Source organism: Musca domestica, unplaced genomic scaffold, assembly GCF_030504385.1.
Source record: "Musca domestica strain aabys unplaced genomic scaffold, Musca_domestica.polishedcontigs.V.1.1 12, whole genome shotgun sequence".
Classification (NCBI taxonomy): Eukaryota; Metazoa; Arthropoda; class Insecta; order Diptera; family Muscidae; genus Musca; species Musca domestica.
Window position 1 is genome coordinate 1141044 of NW_026712155.1, and position 19675 is coordinate 1160718.

Sequence of the window (19675 nt, forward strand, 5' to 3'; positions counted from 1 at the left end):
GTCATATCCCATGCGTTGATGCACCTGTATTCTTCTACCGTAGTAGCCTTGTAATGTCATTGTACTGTTTTGAATAATATCCCAAAATATTTCGAAATTGTTAAAATTCTTGTGCCAGAACTGCAAAAATGTAAAAGTTTTCGCTACGATATTAAATCTTTTCCTTTATGATATCGAAGAAAATTGTAAAATTCTGGAAGGAATAAAAATTCAAATTACAGCTTTTGGGTAGAATAAGTGTTTGCGGTTTGGGATAAATGAATTTCAATCATTTGTCGAGGTTTTCTCTTCATTTTTGTAAAGAATGAGTCAAATGAGCAATACAACTTGTTTCAATTGTTTTAGTGAATTTTGAAGTTACAAATCTCAGACTTCAAAGTTGTATTTTTTGAATTAATTCAATCTGCCCTAGCTTGTAATTATTGTACCATGCATACAATTTTCATTTGTTGAAGACATTGAAGGTTCAAAATTAAACATTTCATTCTACGAGATATATGTGTGTGTATGGTGACAAAAAATTTTGTTAATAATTATTTTATAAACTATAAAAACATTTAAGCTGGAACCTTCAAATTCGACCCAAACTTTCAAATTCAAATTCCTTTGGAGTTTCTATAAAATGTCGTGTTACCTTTATTTATATTTTCGTATGAAAGAGCACATGTGTTGAAGTGTTCGCATGGCATATTTTGTGACATATCATAGAGGGATTCAAGAGCCGCACTCGAACAATAATTTGGCATTCAAATGCATATCCATGATGCCAAGCTACTTATGTACCCACACCTTAAGATCTTTCTTACAATTCCGAAGGAACTTACTGAGTTATAGTACGTTTACGTTGGAAATGTTTTAGAAAACCCATACCTCAAATAACCCGAAAAAAAACGAAAAAAAAAACTCTAAATTAAATATGCCTTAAATCTTGCTAAATATATATAAACACGTATCTAATTTCATGTTGTTACACTTTGACATGTCGACATTTTGCGGACAGCCGTTTTCTTGCTGAAATTTACTTGATGTAGTTCGAAGGGGCAAATTTCCTTTTCATGCAGACCAAGGCCAATTTAATAAGGTTACACAGGAGGCGCACTTAAGTCACTTCGAACTGAATTCCACAATGAAAACGATACAGATCATTTTAATTTAAAATTGAAAAATAAAACAGATCATCCTCGCAGCCGATAAGAAACAGTCAAAACATAACTTCCGCTTTTTGTTGTTCTAAAAACATGTCGTACTTGTAAAAGATGTTCGTTCAATTTAACGGTGACTGTCGGTAAAAAACAACAAAACGACTAGCCAACCAGACATGAAAGAATTCAACCTTACAAGTTTCAATGACCAATTACATTACTGGTTACTTCCGTCAAAATAGAACCCAGCAAACAAAACTGTCAGGGTTTGGCGGAATGTTGAAATTGGAATTTATTTGAAAGCTCTAACTGAAATTTGATTTCTTTCTTTTTTTCTCTCTTGCGGTGTATACCCTTGGGCTATGCATACAAACACGGCGAACAACACACACAAAAGGCATTCACAAGAAAAAGAGAAAAACTCTCTTCAGAAAACTGTTTCGTTTCCCTTCAACATTTCGTTTGCTGGGAACACACACTACTTTTTGGCCACTGAGATTGCAACCTAAGTGCCAGAGACGCCGATGATCGATGTGTTCTATGGGATGTGTAACCTGAGCCACAAATTGACTTCTATGCATATAAGTTCAATAAACTTTGCAATATACAACCTAAAAAGGAAGGGCAGCTAGGCGAACAACAAAGGTATGTTATCCATAATACAGATATCTATGATGTACATGCATACACACATGCTTATGCACATACATATTCGTATTTGGCTTTAAGAGCCAACATCCAATTAAGTTGTTTTGTTTTCTTTTAATTTGTGGCTTGCACACATGGGTTAACCGGTTGCCATTGGCCACATGGAACAAGCTTCAACATCATCCAGATTTTTGTCATACTATATAAACAAGCAATCAAACTAGTAGAATATGGGCCAAAGCTCAACAAATAAAAATGCTTTTTGAATGCGTTAATACACTCAAAAAGTTCAGCATGTATATTTTGTATACCCTCAACTTTATGGCTAGAGAAGGTATATAATTTGATACAGCTGAAATGTGCCTCATCGAAATAACGTTTAAAGAGCCTATGTATTGATGGAATTTCCTGAAATTGAGCTGTTTCGGCACATCGTAATTGTTTTTGTAAAATTTTCACATAAATGGTAACACAAAAGTTGGTTTGTTGTAGCGATTCACCGATGCGAGTACCTAATATCTCTACCATGGCCCAAGTATGAGGTCCCCCTTCCAACCAGCTGAATACCAAATGAAGCGCCAAAATATCAAATGAAATGCAGGAGTACCTTGTAATTGCACCATGACATATACCTTGCTGTAATGTACTACTTTTCCAGTTTTCCGATATCATAAAGGGAAAATCGGCTATATTAGTAAAAAACTTTCACATTCTTGCAGTTCTGTAACAGACCAATAATTTGATATGTTTATGCTGGTGCCATCAACATACGTTATATAATAAAATAATTTGTTTGATACTCCGTGAATATCCCGCAAAAACTCGCAAATTAATTAAAAGTGCATTTCATTCAAAAAATAGATGTTTTCTAATTTTTTTTTTTTAATTGATAATTCATACAGGGTGATATAAAAAACTGCAACAAAGTCAAACGCCATAATTTTTATTTTTTTTTATTGTTTTGAATGAAAGCAAAAAATTTCGGAGAAAAAAGTTTAGATTTGTTCGAAGTGATTACCTTTGGCACGAATTATGACCTTCAAACGGCCAATGAAACCGTCACACGCTGCTCGAATGTTGCTCTGCGGTATTTTGGCCCATTTCCGGCAAAGCGCTTGCTTGAGGTGATCCACACTTTGGTATTTTTTAGTGCCAACCTTGCTTTCCAAAATACTCCAGACACAATAGTCCAACGGATTGGTATCCGGAGATTTTGGTGGCCATTGTGCGCTAGAAATGAAGCGAGGAACCTCATTTTGTAACCATTCTTGGGTGGCGCGTGCTGAGTGCGATGGTGCTGAGTCCTGATAGAATATCCAAGGTCTGCGGCCAAAATGTTTGCATCCCTTCATCTTTAATACACCCTTCAGAATATTTTCGCTATAATATTCGGCATTTATTCTGATGCCACGGCCAATGGTGCGATCATTTTGTTTGTTTACAAACTGCTGGACAACGAATGTTTTCTCATCGGAGAAAAGCAAATTCGGCAGTTTTGCACTCTTTTGAGTCTATTTTCTTTCTGTTGGGGTGTAAGTTCTTGCACTTTTTGAAATTTCGATGGCTTTACCCCGAGATCATTTATCAATATTTGCCGAATGGAATATTGCGATGTGTTCAGTTCACGCCATTTCTCGGCCACTGCGACGCGGGTTTCGATCAAGTCGCTTCTTTACTTTTCGAACTATTTCTGCAGATGTTTCTGCTTTCTTCCGTCCACTTCCTGGACGTGGGGCTACACTACCAGTATCAGGGTAATGAGCGATGGTGCGAGACACAAAACATTTATTCACATTTAAATGCTTTTGTACGCTTTCTCACGAAAATGCTTTTCTACGCTTGTTAACAATATAATGAGCTGTCACTGGAATAATTTTAACAGCTGTCGGACGAGTGGCTTAGAAATTACAGCAGTCTAAAGTTGGTTGCAGCTTTTTCATCTCACCCTGTAATTTTGACATTTGTACTTCAGTAATTAAACCACGATTCCGTCGAGTAATAAATCTTCGAATAAAACTAAGCGATTGGTTACAATTGGATGCACATTCCAAGTAATTCTAATTAATGTAACATTTATAGGATCTATACACCACGTACATAGATCCTATAAATGAAAGAATCGGGAACCCATTTTTTTCTCTCTGGGTGTATAAACGTGTGACATGATAAAAACCAAGTTAAGACGGCTTTGCGCTACCATTGATGCATTCAGAAAATTGAAATATGGAGCTCACTTAATTCTACGAGCAGCTTAAAACGTGTAAGCTTTTTTACAGTGTGTGTACGTGTGTGTTCATTCATTCGCTTGGGTAGTTGGCTGGCTGGCTATCTATAGTGGACAACAAACCGCTCACCGATCTCAAACGGCAATATGCACCAGACAGATACACATGTATCTCTGTATGCGAATGCTCTGTCCATTTAACAGGTCGTTCGTGTAAAGTATAAAAGCTCCCATTTGGAGAGCATCTCCACATTATATAGGTAACGTTGAAAGTGATAATAACTTCAGAAATCAAACGTTTTTCATATCATAAGCAGCAAACAAGTCAAGCCGCCAGCTCTGAAAAACAAAAAAGTGGATATTTCGTACAAATTGCAAAAAAGATAACAACAACAACAGTAAAATATAACTCAAAAATGGAGCTGCGCATGCGTTACAGACTGACGCAGCCAACGACGGCTTCCCTCCTGGTTTTGGCTACCACTGCCGTGCTTATGGCAGTGAGCTGCGCTGCAAAAGATTTGCGTAAGTATTCGGTGACTGAGAGTGTGTGTGTGAATGTGTATATGTTTCCATGATAGATTAGGTTTCGCAACAGAATTAAGAAAATCAAATCCGAAATTGCATACCAGACGGTAATAGCACAGCAATGCAATAACGAACGAAGTAATAATAACGTTAAGAAAACCAAACACCAAAGACAGTGATCATCATAAAAATTGTTATGATAAAAATAGTAATAATAATGTCAATATTAAAACCAATAATGATTATAATAGCCCTTTAAAATCCTAATCGGTAAACAAAGAGTTTACGTCTTGAAAGTGCACAAAATAAAATTGCGCTCGATTATGTCGTAAACCCCTGCACTTCAATGCATTTTGAAAAAGTAGATGCGTACGAATCGGCAGACAGAAACAGGCCATTAATTGACATTGCAATTGAAATTGTAAATATCAAAACAATTGTGAATATCAAAACAATTGAGTCTGCGTACTCGATATTTTGTAATAATTTTGACGAAGAATAACGAAACTTTTTACTGCAAAAATTTGTTCGGTACAGTTCAAATTCAGCATAATTTTAATAATCTTTCGATTTTGAAATCGAATTGAAAGTTTTTACTGTCTAAATAAGCATATCAGCCAAATAGTAGATGGTAATCATGATAATATTTTTTTCCACCCAAGTGTAAATGGTTACAAATGGTAAAAAAGAACGCCATCTTTTTGTGATCTCTCTTCATGCTGTCCAAACTTTTACTTGTTTTTCGGGGATGGATTGATAATCACTGTGTTGAAGTTAACAATATTAAAAATAAAACTGTATGGCAACTTTTGGAATTGTTTAGATTTCTCCAAAGAACTTACTGAAAAAATAGTACTGTAAAGCTTATTATTCGAAAGAGAAAATGTGCATTCTTGTTTGAACTTTATATGCCATCAAACTTCCAATCAAAAATCAAAATTCATCCAAAAGAGTTCATACACGTTCATCAAATGTTTGACTCAAATATTGCATCTTAGGATTTTATTAAATTATTGTTTTTCCTTAATATGATCCATTACAGAACTGCAAAATGTGCACTTTGACTTTTTTAGGTTCCGGAACAAAGCTAATTAGCTATTTTTTCGTTTCATGTCAGTTAAGATTATTCAAACTGATAGCAAAATATATACATCGACAGAAGAGTTGGCCGGTACGTAATATAGAAGCAGCCTGATTTTGGTGCTACAAAGATTCCAAATTTTAAGAAAAAAAAAAAAAAAACGGAGATAGGTTTCGCATTTTATTCAAATTTATTTTAAATGAGAGCTCATCCCAAAATAATTTTAAAAGAAAAAACTCGAATTAAGCTTCAGATCGTAATATTTGTACTAAACTCAGGACAGGTATGCAACTGCAATGTCGGATGTGGTTTCTAGCAACAACAAATTGAAGATTCCTCCAATTTCTGAGACAGAACTAACTTTAATTATTGGCTATTGATACAACAACCGGCTTAACTATTTTCAATATGGAAACCAATCCGCTGTTTGTAATTGTTTAGCAGATCTATAAATTCACAGTTCAAAACTTGTTTTTTTAGAGTTTCAATAAAAATATCGAATTCATCTTGTCGTCGTTCAATGTCAAGTTTGAAATACTAGCCAAGCGCAAAGATTAGCCAAAAAAAAAAAAAAACTACATTAAACCAAACATATAATTGGCCTCTAAGGCAACACCAACATAACTAGCGGCTGCTACCATTTCGGATGTGTGAAAACGACATTCGCACATTCAAATGTATATTAACATACATGTATGTATGCGTGTGTATTCTGTTGTTGTTATTATCATTATACCCATTGACGACCGACTATTCACCCCGTCCGTTCGCCTTAAACACTGACCTATCTTAACAATAGCAACAAATGAAGCAAAGCGTAAGAAATAAGGAAATGATTTTCATTGTATAATTTTTAATGGAGTAGGTAAATTTCCAAGAATAATTTTTGTTAAAAAAATTACAGGCACTTTTGTACAAACATACACATGTGTGTCTTAGATTCGTTGAATGCGTAAAAAGTAATTATTTTTTTTAGTCTTATCAAAGATACAACAATTAAAAGAAACTAAAAAATTATTGAGAAATTGTCTCAAAGGAACACACGTGGGGGCAATAACGAGTTCAGAACATAAAATGTATTCGCTATGTGATGTCTGTATCAACGATAAGATTTGTTTATTTCTCCGAAGTAACCTCTATGGCATTGTATTTAAAGCCAGAAAAACAGTCTCAGATAATGCTGTGATTATATTTTCAGAATTATATATAAAAGTTCTCACTCATTACTTGTTTTGTTTTAATTTCCCTTTGAGAGGTACATTTGGTACGTACCATTTTTCCTGATGATCGAAAAAAACGATTTCATACTTTGTATACAGTCAACACCGTTGGCGCCATTTTTTTCTTTTTTTGTGGTAAAGAAAAGGCGATGTCGTATTGGTCGTATTTTGTGATTGTTAAAATTAAAATACATTGCGTATACGTCAAATGCAGTTTCGTGTTAAACGCTTTGATAAGGCAAATACTATGATTTGCAAACCGTAAATTCTCAACAACAACAATGTAAACAGAACTGCACATTTTTAGACGGTGAGTGCCACTGAGTGGGGGTTTACCAATTCTTATTTGTTTTGTTTAATAAATTATGAAATCAATGCAAATATACTAATCGATGTTTAATCATGGATCTCTGAGGTTTAGACTTTAATATCGTAAAATACAGTAGTTTTCCGATTTAACGAACTTCAAAAAATTTTACAATCTGGGGAAAAATTGTACTCGATACAACGAACAAAAACGAAAATTAGGGGGTAGTTTACTGAATGATAGAGTGTGCGAAGCGATGTTGATGTCTATTAACGACGGAATGAGAAAAAGAAAACAATAAGTGTGAATTTGTGCAACAGTAAAAAGCCTATGATATAGAAAAAGGAAAAAAAAACCTACAAGTTCCTAAAATACAAACAAAAATTAAAAAATCTTTTCCGTTGAAGTCATTAAAAATAGAATTGTTTTATTAGACCTCAAAAAACTTGAAAAGGCTATTGTTTTGTTGTAAGATCTTGAATGAGTTTTATTATTATTGAAGTTATTCTTTACAAGCAGGGATGTCAACTGCTCCGACGTTAAAATCGCTACAGATAGGGTTTTTAAAAACCACTACAAATTTCAACTCACTAAGAGCAAAAAACACTATAAACAATTGTAAAAACGTCGGAAATAATCAGTCGTTATGCAGAAAGAGAGAAAATTGAAAAATCGTAAGCTTAATCAACTAATTTATTTGGAAATATCTTTATATCTTTTTAATCCGGCTTGAAAATAAAACAAACAAAAACCCAACAGATAATTCACACAAACAACTGAAACTTGTCAAAAAGAATAACAGATCTCACCCACACATATACATACATACGATTCTCAGTTTATTTCCAACCTCATTTTCTCCTTCATAGAAAGGTTCATTACAAGACCGGCCAGTAGGCCAATCTTTTAACTAAGTCAAATCATAATAGTGAAAAACGTAGTTTTAACCTAAGCCTATAAAAAAGCTTTGCCAGGTTTAACGAATTTTCCAAGTTAACGAACAAATATATTAAATATTATTGAATTTTTTTCGTTTATGTCGCGTGAAATGTCTTTCCCTTTCAGATTCATCTTAATGTCAAGAAATACATCGAAACTTTCAGGCATTTTCACCCACAAACTCCCGATCTTTAATAGATTATTTTTCTTTTTTTCATAGCCGAAGCATTTGACAAATGCAAAAGGGATTCAAATTTTGACAAATGTCTGGTAGATGCTGTAAACAAAGCTATACAAATATTAAAACCTGGTAAGGATAAACATATTTAACAACACAACATTCTTTGATGCATATTTTAATTCTAGGCAATAAAGAATTTGAAGTTCCTGCCCTTGAGCCTCTGCATGTTAAATCGCTGGTCATTGATGCCGGCACCGCACCAATTAATCTGAGGCAAACGTTAAAGAATGTTATGGTGACCGATATGATATCTACCAGCAAAATACAGAGATACAGGTCCGTATTAAGATATGATTATGCAGTGACACCCTTGTATACTAATTTAAACAATAACGTGCTTTCACCTTCCGCAGAACTGATTTAGACAAATATTTGATTATATGTGACAGTTTTACGGGTCGCATACAAATGTTGGGCGATTACGAAATGTCCGGCCGGATACTGTTGCTGCCTATTACAGGCAACGGTCGTGCTAATATAACACTTGTGAATACAAAAATTGAACATCGTTTGATTGGCGAGCCATTCGAGAAGGATGGCGTCCAATATATGCGACTGAAGGAGTATCGAGTATCCTTTGACCCAAAAAGGGTCTACATGCACTTCGAAAATCTGTTCAACGATGCCACATTATCACAGACCATGAATCGGTTTCTGAATGACAACTGGGAGACCGTATTCAATGAATTAAAGGTTGGGTATGCGAAAAGTTTTGGAAGAATATTTCGAGAGATATCGAATAGGTTGTTTGAGAAAATACCCATGGACTCTATATTCCTTAGATAATAGTTCATTGTATTATATGTTAGTCATAAGTAACCTTATCATTTTGTATATGTAGACACTTTTGTCGCGGTGAAAAGATATAAGAAACTAAATTGTATATAATCAATATTGAAACTTAATAAATAAATTCTCATATGTTATTCCTATTTATGGCACACTTATTTATTCTCATTTCAAATAAGGGTATTCACTCCACTGTACTCAACGAAAGTCGATTTACAACGTTAATAAGGAACAAACTTCGTTTAGGGACATCAAGCGAAAAAAAATTACACTTGCATCCAAAGTAGTTATTTTCGTTCGTTTTGCAGAAAACGAGTTCAATATAGATATATATGTACTATGAGAACATAAAAATAATTCATTTAGAACTATTTATTTAAAGCATAAATCATTCTATAAAAAATCTTCACCAAAAAAATTAGGATTTTTCATAAGCCTACAACGCATATTATTGAAATCTAAACTGATTTTAATATCCAAAATATTGAGGACCATAACTCAGGATTTTGGAAAGGATTTTTGAAAAATCGAGTCCAAAAAATCTTGAACCGTTTTTAATAACCCCATAATGTGACCAATTGTCAGTATAGTTATTTTCATAAGCTTTCAATTGATACCAACACACCAAATGCATTGAGAAAAATATTACGAGTACCACAAGCTTATGAACGTGAACCTTAAGCCTGAAAATCTTTAGAAAACATTGAAAAATGTTTGTGTAACAAATATAGAATAATCCAAATTGGACCCTTATTTAAAAGCCTATACTTTTAATTGTAGAATAAGCTTACGAAAGCAATATTTTATTAAGCTTATTTTGTAATAGTATAAAATATTATTTTTTTTTTCATTTTTTAATGATTTTACACATTTCATCCATTGATGGCCATTCCAGCTGTCACTGCCTCATGTGGTCTCTATACCTATACACTTTCTTCTCCCTTCTTTGAAATTCTGTATATCCTCCATTAATAATTCTACACTTCTATTGAATCCACGGCAGAAGAATACAGGTAGATGCATCAACGATTGGGAGCATTGATATGTCAAAAAAATTGAAATATTTTTTAAAATATTAGTAGATTTTTATATGTTTTCTTATACTTAGTCAGAAGGAGGCTATTATAATTCGCATTTTTCAAAAATTTTTGCAAATTTAAATAATTTTTCATTCAACATTTTCAATTCCAAAATTGGTTTGGAAGCAGCTGTTTCGACGCGTCTACCTATATTCTTCTACCATGATTGAATCCCTGAAACTTTATTTATGTCTTCAGTCTGAAATGATATTGAAATAATATATACCACACATTCCCAGATTTATTTTTCATCATCACCTTAAGAATTTGGTTCGAAATGGGTCCTAAATTCGCGTGATTTTACTTTTTTCAAGAAGAAAAAAATTTAGCTGATTTTAACAAATCTAAATTGTTATGATAAGCTATTTTTATAATATTATTCTCAAGCTGTATTGTAGTTTAGGTTTTGTAAGTAATACAAGTTTCAGAGTTATATGTCCAAAAATGAAAACAAAATAATTAATTTTCAATAAATTATTTTAATTTAGAAGAATATAGGTAGATGTCAAAAATTTTAAAATGTTTTATGAAAAAATAAGACCATTCATTTGCGAAAACCGCTAACAATTCGTGAAACTGTTTCTATTGTTGTTTAGTATTGTCATTTCGCTCGATAGTTCGATAAGGAAATCCATGAAACGATAATCCTTTCATAATTATAATATCGATACTATCGACATTTACTTTGATTGTTTGCCAGCTCTACGCAGTTATGTTGTTCTGTTTCGGCTTTGTTTTATCCCGTGTTGTTCGTTTTGATTGTGTATTTCAATAATAATTATTTTATACACAGCAATAAATTAATTAGAGTTGTAGAAGGTGAATAGAACAAAATAATTAAACAACATCGCTGTCGTAAACAATAAAGAATGCGCTGAGAGTTTACGGGGCACAAAAGAACAAAGAAATGAAATCATTTTAAGGTGTTGCAAAGACCACCAAGTGAAAACAACAACAAAACAGACGAAGACGAGGTGAAACTAGATTTTGTTGTTGCTTTTTTATTATTATTCATACCTGTGTTTTGTGCATAAAATACCAAGAATAAAAGGAGAAATCGTTTTGATTTGTCGAGTATCGAAGTGATTTAATAAAATATTAACATATTTCGCAGATACACACTGAGTACTGCGGCAGAAAGAAAACAACAAAACAAACGCCCTCCCTTGAATCGCTGGTTGTTTTTGGTCCACATTATTTGTTTGCATTGATTTTCCTATTTTACCGTGTTTTACATTTGATTATTTGTGTGTGTTTTACGTGGAGGTTGTAGTGCTGTCGAAAGAGAAAGGTGTAGTCGGTATTCGGGTAATACTAATGGCATAAATTGCATATTGCTGTAACAACTAAGAAGTTCCAGCATACATTAGCTAAAATTTAAACGACCCATGGGCATATAGGGAATGAAATTAAATAGATTATTGCGTCGTTGTTTAACCCAGACTATTTCACGACCCAATGAAAGAGTAACCATTGGAAACTTACTGTTGGCCCATTTCCTTCTCCTACTAAATTCGCACTCCGTTTACAAACACTGTTCAGTGTTGCAAGGCAGCGATAAATACGTGTGTGTACTTTATTTATTTTGTGATATGTGCTGTAATCTTCTTGCTCGCAATGAAACAACAAAAAAGAAAGTTTGTCGCTTTCATGCACATCAGTAGTAACGCAAAATTAACAAGCTAAACTCGCCAAAATGGGAATACACATTCGGTTTGGGTAAAATGTGCGTGATTATAGATGTTCCGTATCTATTCAGCAAAAATTCTATTAATTAACAAAATATCCAAAATAAGTCTGCTCGGCTCCCTGGCTATAATTTATGTTTTATAAAGTAGACGTTGTTCGTCCTTACAATGACACTACTTATTATCAATATACATACGTACGTATGTACATATTCATCTCAAAAGTAAAAAAATCTTATACCTACGGCAAGTTTACTACCACTATTTGACTATTTGTCGATGGCTCTCTGAAAAAGCAGTTTCAACTCTTGCACGTTGTTGCTAGTGTTGTGCGGTGGGTGGGCGATAAGTGGGCAAATGTTATTGTTCAAGAAAATGCACAAGACACACACACCAACGCTATACGACGCTTTCAAACTCAACACATAGGCAAAATATAATCGAATTAGTTTGGTTTGTGTCGGCAAATGGAAAAAAGAAACCTTTTCTTGTTGTCTTAGTTTAAGAAATAGGCAAAAATATTCATGCCAAGTTTCCATAGGTTTAGAAGTGTGGAAAGAAAAAAGGCAAGAGGAGTGTACCAAAACGCTATTTTCTGACATTTATTTAGTGCGTGCAGTTAAAATTCCTCTTCTATTCCGTACACAAAAAAACCAAAAAGAAAAATAAAACGATTGCCAATTTGCTCATTTTAAACGCCACACCCACTTATAGGCGCGGTGGGTGGTGTTAATGGCCCCTTTCTTTGTCTTTTGTGGGCGACAGATAAGTCCCCAGCAACGTTGATAACAATCTACTAATTAACTTTTTCCAGCCGAAGGACTAGCGATTAATGTGCAAGCGGCACGCTTTCATGACTGAAATTGGAGCGCTTGTCAAATCACAAGAAATTTTATACTGTAACACACTGAACTAAAGTCGGCTTGTCGGAGGGGAAATGTTCAATTTCATGAAGAAAGGCGTATCTGTGGCCAGCAGTAATGCCAGCGATAGAGAAAAGGCCGAAAGGGAAGAGAAGGAGAAACGAAAACGCGAAAAGAAACTGAGGAAAGATGGAAAGAATGCAGCTGGAGTGTCGGGCAGCATGAGTACAGAGGAGCTGCTTCGACTAGATGAGGTACTGAAAACGATCCACTGCTAATCATTATCACTTAATAGATTACTTGAATATATATGTATATTTGTTGCAGGTCCGGCGGTCCTTGAAGATACGAGGCAGGCGAAAGGAAAAAGAAAAGCTTCCCAGTGGAATAACAGCTGACTACAGCGCGGAATTTTTCGCGGCTTTGAATGCAGACTCGGTTAGTAGTGAGTTGGATCGTGGCAATGAAGAAATTGTAGCATCTGTACATACTACCATTGAGAGCCGGTACAACGGCAATGGAACCCCAACTAGTAAACATTCCATAAGTGAATCCATCACATTCAGCAGTTCAGGAGGCGATTTGGCCAAGGTATCTACTGCCAGTACATTTTATTTCGCCCAAAAATTTAATGTTCTAATTTATTGTTACAGAGCCGTTTTATGCTTCCAGTCCCACCTAAACCCCCGAAACGTGGTATTCTCAAGGGTTCCCGTAGTAATATAAGCAACATTCACGAGGAGATAACAATTGCCTCTCCCGATGCACTCATGCGCAATACAATTCAAAACGAGTTGTTGTTCGATGGTTCTCGGAGCATGGGTGGTGCTGGTTCCATTGGTTCTAGTTCCAGTCAACATGGAACATCGTTTACCTCTGTCGAAAGTTTGCGCAGTGATGAGGGTGGTATACAAAGGGCTATGACACTTCCGACAAATGCACGTTATACCTCGCCACATATACAATCTCATGGGAATCTCCGCGTTTTGACGTCACCGTCGCCAAGCGCAGATAGTCTTACAGATACTACAAATTCCTCATTTGCCACGCCTCCGTTTTCGTTGAGTCCAATTGGAGAATCTCAAGGCATGGAACGTTGGTCTCGAGTTCAGAACTTCGAAGATACCGATCTACCATTGCCCCCCATAAAGCTGGTTAAGCTACCGCCACCGAGAACATTGACCATACGTCGACAGAAGTCGCCACGACAGGATTTTGGTTTTAGTCTACGCAAAGCCATGTGCCTAGACCGCTCAGCATCTCTATCGAATCCGATATTTAAGCCCGTGATCTTCGCCGAGCCTGGTGCCGGTGGTGGTTCTACAGGTCTATTGCCAGGTGACCGTCTACTTAAAGTAAATGGCACATCTGTTTGTGATTTATCGCGTGAAATAATAATCGAAATGATACGGAATAGTGGTGACTCTGTGACAGTAGAAGTATGTCTAACGCCTGCTTATCATATTCAGTACGAAAAATAACGAATATGTTACGTGTTTCTATTCCAGGTTCAACCAGTTTCAGAATTAGTGGAACTAAGTCGACGCTGTATGCCACAGAAGTGCTCTAATGGCGACGACGACGATTCAGATAATTCTCCAACAAATAACGATAACTGCAACACTTTGAAACGTAGTGCAAGTAAACGGATCAAGGTAAGAGGAAAATTTTGTTTTTTTCCAATTGTTTACTGAAATGTTGGCTTATTGCTGGTACAATTCGTTCTTCAGTATCTTGTCCGAATGGCTAATGGCAGTTTCTCTAACTTTTTTTTTTTAAATTAAGAATTCACTGATATATTCAGAAACTGTACATCGATTTGACAGCCAACCTATACTCCGAAAGCACATGCATTTTTATTACGTTTTGTTAGAGTTCAGCGGAGTTCAGTAATCCTTAATGTAAATATATAGTTTTTATTTTTAACGGGACACAAAAAAGATATCTGGCTCGAAAGAGGTATTAGGGTAATTAAAAAGTCAAAGCTGACATGGTGTCGGCAATTATCGTTGAATGGTAAACTGTGACATATGTCTTGGGCAATTCTTAAACTCCAGTTTGCTAACCCAATCCTATTTTTCCAACCACACTGGATGTGAAGGAACTGGGCTGCATATTCTATTAATTGCTTGTTTGGCATGTTCTGTGATCTATTTAATAACTGACTTATTAATTTTAGTTTTTTTTTTTTCGAAAGGAATTATGTGACAAACTGTATATGAACATCCAAGTTTTCGTCGATAGATTGTACAGTTATTGTAATAAGAAAGATAAGATTAGCTTTAAAAAATATATTTTCGATAACTTAAATTGGACTCTATTTATTAAATTTAATAAGATATCTGTCCATATTTTTGTAATCCTATAGAACTAGTATTGATAACAATTTGACAGTAAAGTTAGTAGGTCTTACAGCCTGTTTTTGTAAAAAAAAGTTGCATTCACTCGAATCGTTCGTATTCAAATGTATTCGTTTTAATTTGGGTTTTTATATACATTTTAAAAGCGCACGTCCATTTCCCAAAAGCTTTAATATGTCAGTGTTTTCGTAAAATTTATTTAGTTAAGATTTTGATTTACAGCTTGTTTTGTAAAAAAACTTGCTTTCACTCTAATCGTCCGTGTTCAAACGTATTCGTTTTAATTTGGGTTTTTATTTGGAAGCTCTCGCCCATTCTAGAAAAGCTTTGATATGTCAGTGTTTCCATAACCATTATTTTTTTAAAATTTTTATTTAATTTCATTAGAAGTTGTGCAGGTTGTGGCAACCCCAAAAAATTCAAAATTTATCAAAAAATTGTAAAATAAAATTGAAAAATGTCGAGAAAACATTTGAAGAATATGGACCAGCAAGGTGCGCCAGCAAAATCTTGATGTGTTAAATAGTCCATATGTTAGTTCCCTATCATACGCATACAATTTTTGCGTGATTCTGTAACAAAGGACCAATTTCTCTTCAAAACAAAGGTCCTCCTCCTATCGTTTTTTTTCTGAAATTTTCGTTTGTATTTTTTCGTTACAAAAACTAAAAGTACTTTTTTCCCATGTTTTTTTATTTATTGTTTTTGTCACTCACAGAAAAGAACATGCACTACAAAAACCCAAAATGTATTTTCTTTCGATAAAATTCCAAACGAAAGGAAAAATTCATGTTACAAAAACAGGCTGTTAGTAGTAAGATGGGTTTACTAGCCGATCTTATATAGGAAATACCAAGAAATATTGTTTTTTTTTATAGATCGACTTCGTTGCAATAACACAAGTTTTGTTATTGTACATGTAAATGTCCATATGTGTATGTAATATGTATATAATTTCATCATCATAAGATACAATTTTGGTGTGTTTCTTTCACAAATAGACAACTCCTGTCCAAAACACACAAACAGACCAAAATATGTTTTTATTCTTTAAATTTACGAATTTAAAATTGCATTATTTTCACAGCGGTCAAGTCACATTCATATTTACTCGGTATCTTGTATTGGCAAATTGGATATTTAATTATAATTCATTATATTCTGATAAGAAAAGTCGTTATTTTGTTGTTCATAGTGCAGCAGACTATGTATAGACCACGGTATGATCGGTATACCAAGTGGTGCTTATCTGGACTCTACTTAAAGCCCTAAATTGATGTGTGTACGCATTGCTATAAGCATGAATGTTTTCATTTTTTTTTGCAATTGTAAGTAGTTTTTGTTGGCTAGCATTACATTTTATAATTTATGAATTGTTCACTTCAAATTTGGAAATGTTGAAATTGAGTCGCCTTAGAATCCTTGCATTCGATATGTTTGTTCTCTGTGATCGATTGGAAACGAACACTGGACATCGTCGATAGTGTGATCATGTCGCTCAATAATAATTATGAAATCTCAAACAAATGGATAAATATAATTGCATGACATCAAAAGAAAATTAGATGCACCTATTGTAAATAATAATACCGAAGAAACAGTAAATCGACCACATTGAAATATTAAATCTATAATATAATCTATAAAACCCATTGTAATTGTAATATTTAAAGAAAAATATCAGAAGAGACTACCGTACGTGCATTCCTAACATGTGTCGTATACTCGTCTAGATGAATGTTAGCATTACTGCAGCGTTTCATGTCATAGAAGGAGCAATATCTTATGTTCGCTACGAATATTTAAACACTTACCACACCTATGTGTGGCCTACGTAAAAATATGAAAACATTGCAGGCCGCAGTTACTAACACGAAACAAGCAATAGTTTATTTGGCGTGGTGAACAGCAGCGGCAGCAGAAACAATAACAACATCATAGTGAAGTAGGAAGGCTTTTCAGCACTGCTCTTGTATCTGTGAAAATCAACAGCAGAAAAGAACGTAGGAAACTATACAAAGTTCGAGTTTGTCGCAGTATACACTGCTGATCACAGTACTATGGACAATGATAGTTCATTAGCAAGTAAAAAAGCTGTAAGCTGGCCCCACCATTTAGAACGAATTTGGCAATTTAAAAAAAAAAAAATAAATAAAATCCGTTAATAAAAATCCGTTAGTCTAAACGACGACGTGGACTTGCATAGGCAACTTTTGTCATAAGCCATTACAATATTCAAATGCGAAACTTGAAAAAAATCGGCGAATAATGTAGCTAAAATCATCGATATAGGGAGGTACTATACATAGGGGCTATACCAAAATGTGGACCTGCACAGACAATTTTCTGCCTCAGTCTGCAGTATCCATTACGAACTTCAAATACCGAAATTCAAACACCAAATTTGAAACAAATCCGGTGAATAAATACGTTAAAATCATCAAAATTCCGAATATCTCGGGGGTACCATTATATGGGGGCTATACGAATACGTGGACCTGCAAAGACAATTTTTTCTATAAGGCTGTACTATACATTACGAACTTCAAATACCAAATTTGAAACAATTCCGTTGAATAATGTCGTTAAAATCATCAAAATTCCGAATATCGGGAAGTACCGTTATATGGGGGGCTATACGAATACGTGACAATTTTTTGTATTAGGCGGATAGACGGACAGACGGACGGACATCGCTAAATCGACATAGAATTTTATGCTGATCAAGAATATATACTTGGTGGGGTATAAAATGTATATTTCGAGGTGTTGCAAACGGAATGACAAACTTAATATACCCTTCATACTATGGTGGAGGGTATGAAAAAGAATTAATCTTTTTACAAAAAAGGGAAACGGCCGCCGAATGAAACTTATGCAACATATCTTGAGCAAATCTATTTAGATTATGGTACATTTACATTATATTCGATATTCTGTCCAAATATACTCACCATGTCCTGTCCACTATGCTAACATGGTCTGTAAGATCGTATAATCCAAATAGGCAAGAACCAGACATTTTAGCCAGCCAATTAAAAGCAATTTAATTTTATTTAGCATTTAGCAGTTTTAAAATATTAAAATGTTTTGTTTGTATTTATGCTATGGCCTTAATATAAATAAATGTCGTAAAAAATGTGGAACGAGTCAAACGCTATATGAACGATTTGAGTAAAAGTTATTTTGTTACAAAAAAGGCTGTAAATTGCCTTGACAAAAAAATCATTCATTCACAATCTTTCAATGCCAAAGTTGGAAAATGTCAACTTTATTTCTTCATGCGCAATGCGTCGTTGGGTAACACTTATTGGAATTCATGTATTTAACTTTTGTTGCGAATAAAGTCTTACGCCCACGCAACAATTTTGGTAGAAGCCTATTGTGGTAAAATTTGTTGTCATAGGACAAAAATCAAGCCCCATTACCAGAAGAACAGCATTCGTCTTTATGCTTCAAGGCCTTAAGGTTTGAAGCAAAAAAAAAACCCTAGTGTGGTAGCCATGACTTTTTTTGAGTCCATTATACATTCGCATATCATTTAATCGAGTAGTCCCATCAAAAAATAAATTCCCAAAGTTACTTCAGAATCGTACCGGCTAAAAAAAACCTTTGTTAGGAAGTTGTACCTATGCCAACGATCACGAGTGTAGGCTCCCTCTTGTGCCATTACTTCTAACACGTTAAGAAATCGTCAACAACGACCCGCCATGTGTGCCTCCAACCAACCGACAGATCACACACAGCAGCGAATACATTAAGAAAGCTTTCAGTGTGCTGTGATGCAGCCAGCTCGGCTACGGCAGCCGGGGATGGGCGGCTATGATCAGATCGTGTTGATGGCATGGATCGGATCGTATGCCAGCAAAGCTGTTTGCCAGTTGTCTAGACACATCAGTATGCTTTAAACCGTCCGTGTATATGTACGATACTTGTCGCTAAAAACGTCGTTGGCAATCAAATCCCCATTTGTTGGTAAACAAAACCAAAGAAGAAAATCAAATAAAAAAAAAAAAAAAAAAGAAAAACAATACGTCCGAAGACGATTGATAATAATCCAGTAGGTCGCTTTTTGTAAACGTGCGGTCGGTGGATTTGTTAAAGGGGAGCGTGTGTGTGTTGAATGAACTTAAAGAATTGCCGTAAGCCAAACAAAACAAACGTTCACTGCGGTCGATATGCTATTCTGTGGGATCACGATTGATGTTTCAATCGTCGTAATTGATGGGAAGCCGAAATGCCAAGCTAAAAATTCTCATTAAAAATTTGTTAGCATTGATGATCGAAGGATATTTTCAAACCAATAAAAACGATCATATCAAATACAATCGTCGTATGCATGTGTGCGTTTTAAATGGGGCCTTGGGTTGCGAGTCGCACCTTGTGATTGCGACTGTCTGGAATTTCGATATCACGTGCAAATTTTCCTAATCAAATCAATGCCAAGACGGCTGGCTACTGACGGCAGCCATCAAGTCTAGAAGAGCGATTTTCGATTGGAAGGAAGCTACCCATTTCATTTGTCGAACTGGTGCTCGGCTAGGGTTTTTAGTAAAGTCTTATGAA

At 34.8% G+C, this 19675-nt stretch overlaps 2 protein-coding genes across 10 annotated transcripts in view; both read left to right on the forward strand.

The window, feature by feature from the left end:
• The first annotated feature begins 4200 nt into the window (after positions 1–4200).
• Positions 4201–9262, forward strand: LOC101889424 (protein takeout). 2 transcript variants are annotated; one of them, XM_059118009.1, is made up of 4 exons: positions 4201–4539; positions 8310–8399; positions 8456–8606; positions 8684–9262. In XM_059118009.1, exons 1-4 carry the CDS (start codon positions 4431–4433, stop codon positions 9114–9116), a joined length of 783 nt encoding a protein of 260 aa, XP_058973992.1. In that variant the 5' UTR covers positions 4201–4430; the 3' UTR covers positions 9117–9262. The 2 variants fall into 2 exon arrangements, with proteins under 2 accessions (XP_058973992.1, XP_058973993.1); XM_059118010.1 differs by lacking the exon at positions 4201–4539 and adding an exon at positions 7320–7824.
• Positions 9263–10879: 1617 nt separating this feature from the next.
• The window catches only part of LOC101900158 (unconventional myosin-XVIIIa), a 52933-nt gene continuing 44137 nt past the window's right edge, over positions 10880–19675 (forward strand). For 3 of the 8 annotated variants that reach the window (XM_059118011.1, XM_059118015.1, XM_059118014.1), the window contains exons 1-5: positions 10880–11017; positions 12701–13003; positions 13077–13340; positions 13403–14188; positions 14258–14404. In XM_059118011.1, the coding sequence (XP_058973994.1) occupies positions 12824–13003; positions 13077–13340; positions 13403–14188; positions 14258–14404 (1377 nt within the window). In that variant the 5' untranslated portion in view covers positions 10880–11017; positions 12701–12823. Of the gene's footprint in view, positions 11018–11057; positions 11173–12700; positions 13004–13076; positions 13341–13402; positions 14189–14257; positions 14405–18876; positions 19252–19675 lie in introns of those variants that run through there. The other 5 variants (XM_059118013.1, XM_059118012.1, XM_059118017.1 and 2 more) reach the window with 5 other exon arrangements.

Excerpts from the sequence above, each read along its gene's own strand:
- LOC101889424 (XM_059118009.1), top strand. The coding sequence starts at position 4,431 with ATGGAGCTGCGCATGCGTTACAGACTGACGCAGCCAACGACGGCTTCC. Across the intron at positions 8,400-8,455 it reads TATACAAATATTAAAACCTG|GCAATAAAGAATTTGAAGTT; the intron begins GTAAGGATAAAC and ends TTTTAATTCTAG. Across the intron at positions 8,607-8,683 it reads AGCAAAATACAGAGATACAG|AACTGATTTAGACAAATATT; the intron begins GTCCGTATTAAG and ends CACCTTCCGCAG.